The sequence below is a fragment of the Pelecanus crispus genome, chromosome 5 (assembly GCF_030463565.1).
Source record: "Pelecanus crispus isolate bPelCri1 chromosome 5, bPelCri1.pri, whole genome shotgun sequence".
Lineage (NCBI taxonomy): Eukaryota > Metazoa > Chordata > Aves > Pelecaniformes > Pelecanidae > Pelecanus > Pelecanus crispus.
Window position 1 is genome coordinate 70476784 of NC_134647.1, and position 16203 is coordinate 70492986.

General features: G+C 50.9%; 1 protein-coding gene across 1 annotated transcript; it reads left to right on the forward strand.

Annotated features, from left to right (window-relative positions):
• The first annotated feature begins 927 nt into the window (after positions 1-927).
• On the forward strand, positions 928-15920 carry MOB3C (MOB kinase activator 3C). The gene is made up of 3 exons (XM_009479435.2): positions 928-1345; positions 11291-11493; positions 15776-15920. Exons 1-3 carry the CDS (start codon positions 928-930, stop codon positions 15803-15805), a joined length of 651 nt encoding a protein of 216 aa, XP_009477710.2. The 3' UTR covers positions 15806-15920.
• The last annotated feature ends 283 nt before the right edge of the window (positions 15921-16203 follow it).

The following is a 16203-nucleotide window of genomic DNA, read 5'->3' on the forward strand; positions in this document are numbered from 1 at the left end:
AAAAAGAAAAAAAAAAAGGGAAATACCGCAGCCCTCGCCTGTGCTGCTAACCTCGGGCAGGAAGGGGTGAGCTCAGCAGCTTTACCAAGCCATGACTTCCAGACCGAGTCACCCGGAGCATCAGCTCGCCACCCCAACTGGTTCTGTGTGCATTGTGTGCATGCCTGGAGGGCCAGCCGCATCCTGGCACGTCGTGTTGCTGTGCTGGGCTGCTGTTTCCCTTCTTCGGATGCGGTTTTGTTCTTTTGAACAAACACACGGGGCAGAACAACAAAAATAATCCCCCCTTTTCCCATTGATCTCAACACTCAGGCTGTGTGAACCAGCAGTCAGCTGTGATCGCAGCAAAGTCCCTGGGGCATCGCTCACCAGCCGCTGCAGCAGGTCAGGGGTTATTTGTACTGAGAAATCCCTGGGAAAGAGATGCTTCCCCTTTGCTGGAAGAGGAAAGGGCCACCAGGTTGGGACTGTCCGGACTGGTGGGCTCCACTGATACTGTGGCTCTCGCTATATAGCAGCAGTTATTGATGAGCTCCTGGTGTGCTCAGGAGGAAGGAAGGGCTCTGTCAGCCATCGAGCTTTGCATGGGGCATGTGCAGCAGCGCTCGCCCTCTCTGGTGCTGGGAGCTGCTGTGTGAGGTGGCAGCAGCTGCTCCAGGTCACCTCGGTGAGTGTAGAAGGGCTAGGAGCTCACCCCAAATCTCTGTCCTCACGTGCTGCCACAGCAGTGGGGCCAGCCAGCATCCTGGTGCAAATTTGTCCCTGCAAGTGTGCCCATGCATGCATCTGCCTTCATAGGTGACCGAAATTTCTCTTTCTCCTCCCAGAAACCTCCACCCCTGAAGACCCTGGGGTCACATTGCGCCGACCCTGGGGTTTCACATAGCGCGAAGCCTCTGCCCTCACCCTGGCTGGCCCTGCCCCATGATGGCGTTGTGTCTCAAGCAAGTCTTCAACAAAGACAAAACGTTTCGTCCCCGAAAGAAGTTTGAGCCCGGCACCCAGCGCTTCGAGCTGTACAAGAAAGCCCAAGCCTCCCTCAAGTCCGGGCTGGACCTGAAAGCAGTGGTGCAGCTGCCTCCTGGTGAGAGCATCAACGACTGGATCGCTGTGCACGTGGTGGACTTCTTCAACCGCATCAACCTCATCTATGGCACCATGTCGGAGTACTGCACGGAGAAGAGTTGCCCCATTATGTCGGGTGGGTTCAAGTATGAGTACAGGTGGCAGGACGATAGCAAATACAAGAAGCCAACCAAGCTGTCGGCCCCGCAGTACATGTGTATGCTGATGGACTGGATTGAGATGCTCATTAACAACGAGGACATCTTCCCCACCAGGATAGGTGAGTGTGCTCTGGTTCTTCGTGGGAAGGCTGGGGTTGTAACTGGTGCAGGTTCCCAAGCCATTGGTGCACCTCAGGGTTGGTGTTGCTGAACTTTGTGATCCCAAGGATCACAGCCTTTCCTTTTACAGGTGTTCCTCAGTGTCTGTCACATACCCCCTTGCTGCAAATTGAGCTTGGGATTCCTCATCCAGCTCCTAGGGGATGTAAAAAACAATGTTGTTCTTTTCTGTGCTTGAACTTTTTCCACGTATTCTGTGACTGTGAGAAATGAGGGCTAGTAGGTCATCAGCTTCCTTGCCCTCCTTCAAGGAGCTGAGCCACAGGGCTGGCTAGAGGTGGTCATCACATCCCTGCAGCGCTCTCTTCTCTTGACTAACAAACTGCATTTTTTTCTGGTTTTCCAGGCAGGTTCATGCTCCCAAAGTTTAACCCTCGTCCCACCTTGCTGCTCCACTTCTCAGCTCCTTTCCGTCTCTGCTAATTCATCTCAGCCCTGATTATACATCACATCTTGCTATTTAGCTGAGGCATCGCCCAAGCAGAGATGCCTGACCCAGGATGTGGCCTTTCCAGCTGCCAACCCCCAGCGTCTACGATGCATCCCTTCAAAAAGTTTGGCCTCAAGAGCTTGCAGCAGCTGCCAAAGGCAACACAGCTTGCAAACTAACCCCTCTGCTGCTGACCTGCAGTGCTTGGCAGCTGCTGGGGCCAATATTAGCCCTGCTACTTAGCTGCTTTCTTGTAGTTTGGGGAGATGAGTTCCAGGGTTGGAGCTGATGCGTTGGGTGGTGGGGCTGGCAGAACCTCAGGTCGCACCTTGGGGCGGTTGCTTTTCAGATGAAATGCAAAGCTGCTTGAATGTAAAAGAAGATTTAAGGAGCTTCAGGGGGGAAACACCTGGCTTTGCAGGTCTGCTTGACCTTTTTTTTTTTCCAAGCAGCATAGCTGACAGAGCCGTATGAAATCAGTGCAGTTTAGGCTCGGGATTTTCATTAATACGCTGGGAAACATGGAAGAAAAATGGTCTGTGTGGGATTACTGGCTGCCACTAACTGTTGTAGCCCTGTTTGGCTGTGCTGTAGCATCTAGTTGTGTGTCTTTTTTTGGGAAAGTCTCCAGCCCTCAGAGGCTCAGAGGGGTCGTGGCTCTCTGCAAGCAAGAGGGAGGCAGTGCCTGCAGGCTGGTTGTGCCAAACTCTTAATTTCAGCCTTCTGGGATGGGGTGACCCCCCCAGATCCCTCGTCTGACCTGGCTGCACTGGCTATGCCTGGGGTTAGGGTGGTACAACCTGCCTTCCAGGGCTTTCTTTTTCTCTCCCTCCAATCACCTGAAGCCAAGACTTGCAGGCAATAGCTGCTGCCTTCCCCTTGCTGGCAGTCTGGGTAGCGCAGTGCTGGATCCTCGTGCCAGAGGACAGGCAGATAGGCTGCCTTCAGGGTGTGTGGGGCAGGCTGCCCTTGGGATTCACTGGGGGCATTTGCTGCACCATGGAGGCACCCCTCCCTCGTGGGCTCAGTGGGTTCCACACATCCCGGAGGACAGAGGAGGCTGGAAGGGTGGCTGGCTGACAATGTTGGTGCAGGATGCTCCGTGCTGGCAGCTCCAGCTCTGCTGGGGACAACAAAGTCCCTGTTGATTCTGGCTGCAGCTGGGCACAGGCTCGCTGCTGCCAAGGGGCGAAACGGCAGGCACAGGGTACAAGCTGGATCTTCCATTTTCCAAGGTGACTTGTTCCCAAGGAGAAGCTCTGCATACTGTTAAAAGAAGGGGGCAGACGTGGATTTACTCCTTTTTCCCTCTGGCCAGAAAGGAGAGTGTCCGGGTCCAATTTCATGCCTTTCAGGTAGGATTTGTGATGTGATGCTGCTTGAAAGCTGCTCTGAGGAGTCAGGGCTACAGGGAGTCTTAACTCTGCAGAAAGCAGGAGCCACGGAGGGTCAGCACCCTCCACTCGCCTACGTCTCCCTCAGAGGCACAAAAGCCAAGTACAGTCATGGCCCTGCTGGTTTTCACCCTGTCTCTGGCACTTCTCCTTCTGAGGTGTAACACATCCCAACATGACGAGGGACGGCTGGTGCCTTTGGTTTCTACTTCTCCTTTTGTTTCAGCATGGGGGTAGTAGCTCTGGGTGAGATCCAGGCTGGCTGCAGGCGGTCGTGGGGCAAACCCATTTTTTTTCTCTTCCAAAGCCATTCCCAGGGTCCCTCTTCCAAGCCCCTTTCTCGGGGGACGATGACCCTCGTGTCTCTGACTTCAGTCCCCTTGCTGGCGTGTCTTGGTGCTTCTGGCCTTGCACATGTAAAAGGGAACTTAGCTCGAGATCGCACTTTAAATGCATGACAGCTTCTTGTTGTCGGCAGGGGGAGGAGGGAGCCGGTGGCAGTTTGTCGCAGGCTGGGTAATTGCTCGGCAGCTCTGGCATTTCAGAAGATGGAGGTGTTTGGCTGAAGGGAAATGTCACATCTGCCCGTTCTCGACCGGCTGCTCCTCGTCATCATGCCGGATTGCAGGGGAGGCTGGGGGATGTGCAACAGGGAGGGACACGGGGCTTGGGGACAGTGGCCAGGGCGAGCAAATGGAGATGCTCAGCCTCCCTCCCTCCCTCCTTTTCCCCCTTGGGAAAAGACCCAGAACAAGGGGGATAAGGCACTGAGAGGACACAGGGGAGATGTGAGCTGTTTTAAGGAGGGGAAAGGAGTCTGATGAGGTGACGGGGAGAAATTATAAATTTCATGCTGTGGAGTGGCGGTGAGGCTCTTCAATATTAGCAGCAGAGATAGGATTTAACAGAGATGGGATTCCACTCCTGCTTGTACTGGAGAGGTCCACCAGTATGGCTGACCACCGTCTCAGTGGGTGTTTCATGAGCTGTGTGCATCTCAGCTTTCCCTCCTGGCCCCTCTTTGCCATGTGCAATAAAACCATCCCAGCACAAAGATTTCCCTGGCTGAGGCCACCTGACCACAGACTTTTCTTTTTTTTTCTTTTTTTAGAAACAGCAAGTGTTCCCCAAACTTGCTAATGTTGCCTGAGGCTAACCTCAGCATCCTTGTCCCTCTAAAAGCTCTCCGGGACCACAGCAGGCTGCGTGACCCACAGCTACAAAGCTGATGCAGCACATGGTTCAGTGGGGCTCGCTCGTGGCTGTCCTGACAGTTAAGGGAGAGGTATCTCATGGGTCAGAGAGGGGAAATCCTTCACCCTGGGGTGAGAGGCTTAGCTGGAATTGAGCAGAGACGGTTCACTGTCTTGTGGGCTCACAGCATCCTTTGGCATCTCAGGTGAGACCTTGGCTGGGGTAAATGGGCACAACTCCAGTGACCGGAGCAGAACTGGGCTGATTTGCACCACTGAAGCATCTGGTCCTTCAGCACATGTCAGAATTGAGAGGGAGCAGAGCAACCTAGGTGACAAACACCGTCGGTTTAGCCAAAGTGCATGATGCAGAGCGTGTGTCGGCTCTGCAGTGAGGCCGGAGGGGCAGCTGACATCCAAAATGGCAGCAAGGGAGCCTGACACCAGCAGACAGCTTGTGACCTGGTGGAGTTAACCAGCAGGACCGCAGCCCTCAGATGGCATGCCTGCACCAGTAGAAAATCCCTGTGGTGGTTTAATGGGGCTGGGGGGGCTGCCAAGCACTCTGTGTACCACACCAAGGGTTGGGGGGAGATAGTGAGTCTTCCCCATCCCCAAGGAAATCCACCTGCAGGGCTCAGTCCCACTTAATGGCTTTGCTGTATAATCGTTCCTCTGGAGTGGAAACCTGTTTGTCTGCCGGTCAAGATGAGACAAATCCCTGCATGAGGTGAGCTATGCCTACCTGATTGCTATAAATCTACAGCAACAGCAGCTTTCCCAGACAACCCGTATCAGTTTGCGTATGCTAGCGCTCTGTTTCCACTCTTCCAACCAATGTAGCTGTCCTGAAAAATACATTTAAATGGAGAATAAGCATTGTTCCCATGCAGGGAGAAGAATAAATGATTTTACAGGTGTATTTTTACCAGCTGGTAAAACTATTATCAGTAGATTTCTTCAGTGAGTGTCCACGTGAACAAATTACCACCTGAAAAAAATCAGCTCCTCCTGGTAATCATTCTGCCCTGTGGTGCCTGGCTTTAGGGAGCTGCTGCTGGGTGGTAGTGCGCTGGGGAGGAGGGTTGGGTGGATGGGGTTTGCAGGGCCCGTGGCAGTCAGCTGCACCTGCACCGGTCAGCCCAGCACCAGGCTGCGTGTTGCACAAGGCCAGGCATCCTCCATCAGCACCATCATGGCTGCTGAAACCTCTCCATTATTGAATCAGTGCAGACGCAGGGTTTGGACCAGACCCAGCCGGAAACACCCTGTGCTCTCTGCCAAATGTGCCTGTGGCTCTAAAGAGCATCAGTCACAGGAGATTTTGAACAGTTCTTGGAAAGCTTTTCAAAACTCAAGCTCTGCCATTCAAGTGTGGTCCCAGAACAATTATAAAAAACAGAGAAAACTTGGTGTGAAATTATCTGATACTTTCTCCCCATAACAACAGGAGAAAAATGTTCAGAATTCAGCTAATTATTGCCATTCTCTCAGTTGGCTATTTTTTACATGATTTGTCTTTTTTTCCTGCCTATTTTCTTCCAAAATTAACACCACACCAGCTTGCAGCTGCCATCATGCCATTAGTTTTAAATGGGACTTTAAAGACTTATTTTTAGGAAAAAATGAATCACTGAACACCACGGTGGCCAAAATGGAATTGAGAAATAATAACAACAACAATAATTCATCACATAGTTCACTGAAGTACTGCTTTTGTAGAGGAAAAAAATACAATTGCCAAGAAGCAAAATAGCTTCCCAGTACTGATTCATCATGAAAAAATTAAATTGGCTGGAGTACGAGGGTTAGAGACAGGAGAGATGGCAGGAGAGATCCAAGAGCCATTCACAGTCCCTTACCGTAAGCACAGACACTTTGTTACCTCTCATTTTAATTTCCTTTTACACGTGGTCCCACATGGTTTCCTTATGTTTTGAAGCAATCAGCACAGAGTGGGGAAAACAGGTTTCTCCAAGCATTAAATCATATCTTGGGGTTTTCAAGCAAAACATCCAAGATAAACTGAAGGTGCTCATTCATTTCAGGGCTGTGAGTCACACCACTTGCCAGTGCCCTGGCTGCATTGCAGTGAGTGAAATTACACCTGCTGTACTTACAGCTTTTGCCCTGGCTTGGAACATGGGTAAGGTTCTCCCTTTTCTGCTACCCTGGATGCTCTGCTCCACTCCTCCTGGGATCAGGTTGCCTTTCTGCTCTGGAACAGGCGATGCTCCCAGCTGCCGGCTGTCTGGTCTGTATGCAATGTCTGGGTAGTGCATGCCTGCGATCACGGGTGGAGAAAACGAGCTGACCTTGTCTATAAATGTTTTTCCTGTCATCTGAGTGAGCTCACATTGCATCCTGTGGTCCCCTCCTCATCACTCATCATGCAAGAAAAGTCAGAGGGGGCCTAGATTGTGGGTTTGCTGCTGCTTCCTCCAAGGCTGCTGGATGGTCAGCACCAGGGATTTAAATGTAAAGGTAATTTCAATGCCTTTAAATCAGCCCAGATGGGTTTTGTGGTGTTCTGCTGTCCCCTGGGACAGCTGGGACCAGCATCAGTGGGACATGCTGGGATGGCGTTGCTGGATTGCTGTGTGTGTGTAGGGCTGGGGAGGGTGAAGCAAATCCAAGAAACATCACGCTGCCAGGGTGGTTTGTCAAAAGTTGGGGCTCCATCCTGACTTCCCCCTGACCTGCAACACTCCTGCGAATGGGTCATCTCAGCCGTGCAGAGTCAGTCCCACTGGCCTCATCCCTTCGTTTCACCAAGCTGCTACTCCTGCTGCTTCATGCCACCATACACCACCTCAAGGGATGGAGGAAGTCCCCCAAGCAAGGGCCACCGCTGCCCCATTTCCAAGTGCTGCTTATGGGTGCATTGGCCACAAATGGGGTCTCTCTGTTGCTGGCTGTAAGGCTGATCTGCCTGGCCCAGTCTGGCAGGGAGGTGGGAGTCATGGTGGGAGCAGCCTGCTGCTCTGCATGCATGGGGAATGGGCTCTGTTGCTCCCTGCTTGCTGTCATGGTGACCCTTCCTAGCAGCCAGGACGGCTTCAATGTGAACATATGGGGGCCTGGCTGCTCAGTTTAAAGCTAAACATCTGCAAGGGCAGGATAGGTGAGTGGCCAGTGCTGAGACCCCTGTCCCAGGGCTTTCCCCTTGCTGGGATGTGCTGGCTGCAATGCATGCCTGGCTGCAGGGAGGAGGCACAGCCTGCTCTTGCTGTGTCCCCTCATGTGCTGGAGAGGATGTCACATGCGTTGTCTGCTGGACATCCGCTGCGCCAGCAGCCGTGACCCAGGGCAAGCCATATTTATGCCAGATCTTTCTGCTGCTCTCCCCAGGCTGGTGAGATGCAGCCTTTACTGAAGAGCCCTTTCCTTTCAGCTCTGGGCGAGGGGATAGGGAGTTTCTCCAGCTCCTCGCTGGCGTGGCCAGTGCCTGCGGGGCTGCTGTGGGTTGCTTTCCAAGTCACTGGAGATCAGCAGCAAGGCACGACTGCGGCTGGCGGAGGCAACCTGCTTATCAGATATCCGCCCTGCTTCCTTCCTGTGGGAAGCGCTTTGATCAACTGGTGCAGGCCCCCGTGCCAGATGCAGGGTCCAGTCAAGTATCCGTAGCTTGTATGGAGGGTCCTGGCACAGGAGGTGCAGACGTGGCTGCAGCACGGGGAGAGGAAGCAGGACCTGATGGCCCAGGGTTGCACCCTGTGCTGCTGGGACTGCCCGTGCCTCCCTGGCCATGTGTGCAAGTGAGAGGGGTGATGCGGGGAGAAAGGGCCAGAGCTGGACCCCAGCGATCCCTGGACCCAAAGGACCATAGTGGGTGCTAGTGTCATGACATGGTAGGGGGAGGGGTGACCTGTCGAAGTCCATTAGTAACACCCAGCCATCACTACAGCCTGGCCGTGTCTGGAGGGGATGGCCACACACTGACACCTTGTGATGGACACAAAGAAAAGCAGCCCAGCTTCACCTTCCCGAAGCTGGTGCTTCCCAGCTGGTGCTGGGTTCATGTGAAAGCACAGTGGTGGGGTAGCCCAGAAGGGTACTTATAGGTCCTGGCAGCTTGATGGTATCTTTCCAGGCATCATTAGGTATAGGATAGCTCAGCAACTCCCATAGTTGCCAGCAGCCACGAGATTTGGACTTGATGACCTTTAAAGGTCCCTTCCAACCCAAACTATTCTATGATTCTACGATTTATGCTAAATCTCTGTTCCCTGACACAAGAGCTGCTTTTGGAGAACCCAGGATTTAGCTGGAGGTGTCTCCCCTCCAAGTCTCAGTTGCCAGTATGTCCATGAAGACTTGCTGGTAACTGATTTATAGGACAAGAGGGTTCCTGGTTAACCTCAGGACAAAAGCGGTGCAAAGCCACTTGTCACCATCTGCCAGCTCTGGAGGTGGCTCATCTACCAGCAGTATCTGGACTATAGATGCTATCAGCCCTGGGAGTCTGAGATCCTTTTGATCTGCTGTTCACTATCTGATCTTATTTCTTTCTCAGCTCAGGACTGGGTTGAGGTTTGCTGCTTGCCTTCACTATCACTCTTCGCAGTTTGGCAATAAACTCCAGGTGGCTGGTCAGGTCTGATTTCTTCCTCACTGCCTGCTTGGACCAGAGGAGGCACGAGGCAAGTGGGATGGGTGACAAATTGTTGGAGGCAACAAATGCATTGTTGTCTGCCTGCTGGCACCTTGCTGAGTTCCCAGCAGCGACTGCTTGCCTCTGGTGTTGGGAAGACAGGCTGTTCAGAACACTGTGTACTCCCCAGCCAGGGCCCGGCAATGTGTGCTCATCAGAAATTACCTACTGTGATGAATTTTTCTGTATTAAAAAAAATGTTTCTTGACTGGTTCTTCAAAGCTGGTCTGCAGGGGCCACCCTAACGGCATGTCTGAGTCCCCAGCTGGGTGATTGCAGCTTTTATTTGATCAGCAAATTCTCACTCAGTGCAAAAAGCTCAAATGAAGCCATTGGTAAAGCATCGTGTCCCTCCTGACTGAAGGGAAACCCAGAGATCTCTCTCTGATCCCTGGCCTTATTGGACTGGCAGGCAAGGAGAGCTCTGCAGTCAAGGGTGCAGGGCAGAAGATCTCCAGTACCATCTCTAAGCTGCTGGCATGGGGAGAGCCTGGTTGTACTTTGCCAGATGCAAACACCTTTCCCAGAAAGTCCTGTTGGGATCTGTTAGATCTGGCAGTGAAATGGGTCACGCTGAGGTCCCTGCCATGGGAGCAGCCCTGGGGCTGCAGGGTGCTTGTGGTTATGCAGAGCAGCGGCTGTGTATCAGTCTCAAAACCACCTCTCTGTGTTTGTGTGATGCTGAGCCGAGATACGTGTCCTCCTCCAAGTGGTGGCTGGGACATTCACCTGTGGCACGAGCACACACGCATTTCTGTCCTGCCTGCCGCACCTGCGCTGTGCACAGAGCAAAGTGAGACTGGGCTGGGCTGAGGGTGACTCTGTTTTAGACCAAAGATCATTTTCTGTTATGGGTGCTGCAATACTGAGCCCAGCACCCGCTGAACCCTGGTCATTGAAAACACAGGCTCCACACATGATGTTGGAGGGACAGATCCTCTGCATTTGCCACCCATGGAGGAGAGGGGCATGGCACTGCTGCTGGGAAACAAAACTGCCAGGAGCCTTTGGGGAAAATAATTTAGTTGCCTAGTGAGGCTGATGAGAAAGATTCAAAGATAAAATTACCATTTTAAATTTTTTTAGCTAAGAGATTTGCTGATGCTTTCCACAGTGCAAAATGTGTGATCTGGCCATGGTTGAGCAGAGATTATTTGGAAAGATTTTTAAGAGGCTATGTACTGCATTAATAAGAAGCTAAGGGAGGAGGTTGGTACAACCGTGGGAAGTGAGGTTTTTATTTTGTTCTTTTCAAATTTGCATTGAATTGCTCAGGGGAGAGGAAGAAGCGTCAGGAAAACAAATTCCAGTTGTTTCATTTTCCTCCTCCCCAAAAATATGTTCAGGGTTTCAAAGCCAAGTTTCCTTCAGAGATTTACCCCAAGCTTGCTGACACTGACTGTATCACACCTCTGAGATTTTCCCCTGTGATAGCAGTGCATTTAGACAAGGATGGAAATGTAGAGTATGAAATTGTGTCCTTGCGTAGGACAAGGCTAAAAGTATAGAGCAATGTGTGGTGGGTCCCGTTCTTGAACAGCCTGCGAGGACATCTCAGGAAGGAGTGTCATACAGGTGCAATGAAATCACAACCTAAGCATCATTAAGATGGGCAGTTTTCTTCCTGTTTTAATGAGACATTTGTTTGAAACAAGCATCAGGAAAAAAGGTAGAAACCCCACCTGTTTCTGTTGAGGCATCAGAAGTGATGTTTGAGGGTGTGTGGAGGAAGAAAAACAGTATGAACCCATGCTTTTGATTCAGAGGACAAGGGAAGGTATCTTTTCTGCTGGGAGGAGTTTTAGGTTTGTTCATGGACCTGGGTAAATACAATTTGACTCATGCTGTGCCTGCACAGACTTGTAGGGGAAAGGCAGAGAGAGAGGGCTGAGGGTTCCTCTGCCAGACTGCTCTGGATAGAGCCAGATGTGGAGAGATGTGGCCTCCTCCACTGGATGAAAAATTTTCTCTCCTAGGGCAACTCTCCAAATCCTCACACCATGCCTGTGCGAAATTGCTAGCTGGGCAATGAGGAAGTTTGTGGGGAGAGCTAGATGGCACATTGCCCTGGTGTAGCTGTCACTCTTGACATTAGCCAAGTTAGTCCTTCCTCATCATCCATGACTGCCTGTTAAGCATGACAGTGACATTTAAACGCTAGCTGGTTTTTTTGGAAACGGTCAAATGGCTTCCAACTTGCTTCTGCTTTGCAGGTGTTCCCTTCCCCAAGCAGTTCCAGCAAGTTTGCACTAAGATCCTCACCCGCCTCTTCCGTGTCTTTGTCCATGTCTACATCCACCACTTTGACAGCATCATCAACATGGGTGCTGAGGCTCACGTCAACACCTGCTACAAGCACTTTTACTACTTCATCAGGGAGTTCAGCCTCGTTGACCATCGGGAGTTGGAGCCTTTGGTAAGGATGCCCCAGGGATGGGGAGGTGGAGGGGGTGAGAGTGGTGTGGACTGAACACACCACAGGTAGATTTGGGTGGGGGCTGGACTCAGTGCAGTCATCCTCTCTGGATTTCTTCAGCCATCCTACTTCAGAAGCACAACCATGTTTTCTGTCCTGTAACCATCAGCCTTAGTGCTTTGAGAGAGAACTTCCCAGCAATACTGAGGAAACCCTTTACCCTTTGAAAACCCTCCTTAAACTTTTCCTCTGCTGCCATCTCTATGAATCGCTTTTCAGTATTCTGAGGACCACCATAACATACTGCCTTGGTAGCTCTAATGCAATTTGCACATCAAAGTGTTTCGAGACAGTTGTGTCCACGTGGCTTTCAGGGGTCAGATCTGAGCCCAAGTCTCCTCTCCACCGTCTTGAGTTTCCTATTAGTGGACTAAGGCCCCACTTGAGATCTTAGTGTGAATTACAATGAGGCTGCAGGAAGGCAAGCCCCAGTAGGACATGCAGTTCGAGACAACAGCTGTAGAGGCTAAGCTGGAGAGGCATCGCTGAAGCTCCAAGTTTCTCTGCAGCCTCCCTTGGGAAGCAATTAGGCAGGCAGAGAGTGAGAGTCCTTGAAAACAGCAGGACTGGTGGGAAGCAGAAGCCAGACAGCCCAGGCGCGTAAACTGGAAACTGCACATAGTTTTGTAAGAGAAGCAAGCGTGTCACAGGCAAGGTTGAGTGTGGTCTGACCTAGGGAAGACATGTTGCAATGGGGAGAAAAACTAATAGGGAACCCAGTAGTTAGCATACTGTGATAAAGGCTGGGTTGCAGAAAAGGCTGTATCCAGCAGCAGAGACCCAGGGAAGACCAAGAGGTTCTAATCCCAGAGAGACAAAGAGCTGAGAAAAGTCCCAGCATGAGCTCCCTGTTTAGGAGTATCTGGGGGTGGCAGGGGAGGGGATGCCCCTGCCCCTAAGTGCTAAGCGCTTTTACTCCTCTGCTTTCATTTGTCTCAGTCAATTTGCTGCCTGTCTGCTCTGATCGTGATTTGGGGGGGATGGAGAGATGACGATCTAATCAGGGGAGACTTGAATGACAACAGCATCTACATTAATTATTTCATAGAGTTTGATTGTGACCTATATTATCACAATGGCCCTCAGCTCCAGAAAATGGCAGCTCAGCATCACTCTGTCCTCTGTTAGTCTTCCTCACCACCACTCCTCATGACAAACTTCTTTAGCATTGATATACAGCCCATAATGGTGTCATCTCCTTTGACTGATGCTTGCTAATGTAAATAATTAGCACCTAATAGCCAAAGCAGAAGCTGACATTGCTAAAGATGCTTTCAGTGCCAGTGACTCACATGCAACATGAGATGATTTATGGGTCTGGATGAATCTAAGATGAACAGGTTTTCCTGTATGATGCAACCAGGGTTAAACTACAAGGAAATGAAACCCATTTACCTCTGCTCTATCTGTGTCTCATTTCTTGGCATGCCCATTGCCTGGCATCCAAGCCCCAAGCAGACCAAACACATGGGAGACCTCCTTCCCTCAGGCAATGACTTGCTGTAGGTGTGTATGAGAGTGTCCTGCAACCAGAGGACAGTTGTGTCCAGGATGCAACGCTAAGCTGAGGAGGGAGGGACAAGTTGCTGCAGCTTGTGAACAACTTTCAAAAACTGAAAGTGGTCCTTCTGGCTATGTTGTTACCCCAGGGAGGCTGCAGCCTGACACTGCCATCAGTCCCAAAGTCTGCATGGGTTAGGATTGATCCAGTAGATTCCAACAGAATTTCCCTCTGCTGCAGGCAGGGAAAGCACTAATGGGAAGTTTCTTGACGCACATCACAGGGGCCTTCCAATGAGCCCCCGGGAACCTGGTGTGCCTTCAGTTCATTATGCTGTGGAGCATGTGGGGAGCCTGGCCTTCATGCTGTTCTGGCTTTGCTTCAGCAGCAGTTGTGAAGATGCACAAATAATAACATCCAACCTCTGCAGAACTTTACACTTGACCTCAGTCCACCTTCTGGTGGCTAATTACTCTCCCCAGCTCAGGGCAGAACACCAGTGACTTGCTTTGCTCATTCCCCTTCTCACTGGGCTGCACCATAGCTGTTGCCCTGCTCCTAAGTGTTTTTAAGTCCTGAAGGATTCATCAGCTGGTTTAACACTTAAGCAAGGACAGACAGTGCATTGCATCTGCCTTCATTTTAGGCTAAGGCTGCAGGGTTTAGTTTTTGCAAGTTCTCAAGGTTTGTGGAAAGGTGATAATCTCTCAGTAGGGATGAGATGAACTGTTCTTGAAAGGTTCAGTCTCTGTTGACTGGCTCATGAGCCCAGACAACTGTCCTAACCTTGCATGTAGATGGCCAGAGTTAGTCCACATGAATCACATGACAGAGGAGACTCCTGCCTGCAGAGGTGCCTGTTCCCTGCACATGACTATGGAAGGCTACCAGGCATGTCGAGGGAGCACATCTGGAACAGGACAGCAGGTCTCAGTGCTGTATTATGGTTGGAGCTTTCCAGATGTGGGCTTTCTACTGAGAAGCCCCAGTTTTCAGATTTAGGAGTAAGAAGAAAGAAAAAAATAGCATCTTCCCAGCCAGAAAATGTGCTATTAGGCCTAAACAGAAAAATTACAGGGATTGTGGGATGAAGTAGTTCTTGGTTTCTAAGCCTGCCTCTGGTGGAATCTACCATTGCTGCCTCAGTTTCTCTTTTGTCCAGCTTCTTTGGGATGTGATTTCTTAGCAGCAAATCTTGGGAGCCGAGAACGAGATAGATCCTTTGTACAGGCAGAACTAGCGAAAGGCAGTGATTCACTCTCTTAACAAATCAAGAAATATGGGGGCAGAGAGAAGCTGTGCACTTGCTTCCTTGACAAAGGCAGGTCATGGTGCCGGGCAGCAGCGCTGGCAGAGGTCCAGCTGGTTACATACTAAGGCAGAGCTGTGGGCATTTCCAGAGTGTGATGAATGCCTTGGACATTTGGGGCCAGCCTGAGGAGCTTGCAGGCGGCTTGGCAGTCCACTGGCCGCCCCAACCCATCCCGTTCAAGGCTGCCTTTGTGCATAGTGCTGTGCTAGTGGGGTGGGCTGGATGCTGTTGCAAGAGCATGTTCACAGTCTTCTCACCCCCCTCTTCTTTCTCCTTCCAAGATGTTTGCAAACACTTCCCATTTGCAACGTGATTTTGTGGCAGAGCATCAGCTTTTCATTTGATGGCAGGGTTCTGCGCTCGAGGCATTTTGCATATTACTCCTACAGAGAAGCCCTCTCGTTGCCCCTTTCCCCGATGGATTTTGAAAACAAAGCTCTCAGCACTGAAAAGCTGAGGTTGCAGCTACTGTCCCCCTTGGTTATATCACTAAAGGGCCTTTTATAGGATTACTCAAGGGTCATCCTACTTTGCTAGTTCTCCTTTTTTCAGAATTGCATCCTTCCTTCTCCACAGACCAGTCCTACTTCAGATCTATTTTGGGAGTACACTTCAATGTGCAAACCTTTCTCTGGGGTGTGTGAGGGGGTCTGTGTGCACACACAGATTCACAAGCCATGAACCTGATGAGCCAGAGAAAATCACAGACTTTCCTCGCTGCAGCAATGTACATGATTTGCAAGCTATTAGTTGAGCTCCTTAAGGCAAGGACAAATACTGTCTTCCACCAGCTGAAAGCTGGACACCTTCCTAACGCAGCTGGCGTGATGCCATCCTGGCTATAAAAACCCCAGTCTGTTAGCCTAAACAGAGCTTGCTCTCGCAGGAGGTTTCCTGTGGCCCTCTGTTATTAGCACTCATTTGCATTGCAGTGTGACCATGGGATCCCTTGCCAAAACCACAGGTCCTTTGGGTGAGCTGTTGTCACCTCCCGGAGCGAGAGCTGGTGGCTCCCAGGAGCAGCTCTGTCCCGTCTCCCTAGGCAGCTGCAAACGGAGGCTCTGAGAGTGGCACCACCTTGTCTGGCTGCTCCGCGGCTGAGTCAGGAGCAGGACCTGCATCTTTCAACATCTCAGGCAACACTCTTTCCTTGGACTGCTCACAAAGCTGGGGCATGGCCAAAATTACCTTGTGCCACAGAGACCAAGGAGGATGCCAGGAAGGAGCTGCTGAGGCAGAGCAGTTCCCAGGACAGCTGGCATGGCAAATAGAGAAACACTGCCCAAGATTCCCACGGTCACTTCCTTGGGTTGTTTTTGGACACCTACCAAACTGCTTGACATATCACTTTACTAAAACTTGTCTTTTGCACTTACTGTTTCTTTCTTTTCTCTCCCCCTTCAATGCAGAAAGAAATGACAGAACGAATTTGCCACTGAAGCATTTTGGCAGGCGAACTCAGCAGGCTCATCTGGAGTCCAGTGGGACAAGACACCCTGTGGTGGGAGACCTCTTCCCAAGGACTTGCTCTGGGCATTTCAACTCAATGAACTATGAACACTGCAGAAGAGCCTCTTCAGGCCAGGGCCGAATCCTAAGCTTGTCAAGCATCTCTGGACAGATTTTTTTTTTTTTTTTTAATAGATCCCAATCTCTGTTGTATGGTTCCTGTCTTAGAAAGCCACTGACTTACTGGAGGATGAGGCAAGTTTGGTTGACTTTTGCACACTTTGGTTTCTAAGACTCAATCCCATGTCTGATAACATCCCTTCAGCTACCTGTCCTCTTGTTTTGTCCTCAGCTACACTGATCTCCAAATGTTTTATTAGTGATTCCT

Bases quoted from the DNA above. Each gene is read 5' to 3' on its own strand.
- MOB3C (XM_009479435.2), top strand. From the start codon at position 928: ATGGCGTTGTGTCTCAAGCAAGTCTTCAACAAAGACAAAACGTTTCGT. The intron at 1,346-11,290 runs GTGAGTGTGCTC...TCTGCTTTGCAG, and splicing joins CATCTTCCCCACCAGGATAG to GTGTTCCCTTCCCCAAGCAG. The intron at 11,494-15,775 runs GTAAGGATGCCC...CCTTCAATGCAG, and splicing joins ATCGGGAGTTGGAGCCTTTG to AAAGAAATGACAGAACGAAT.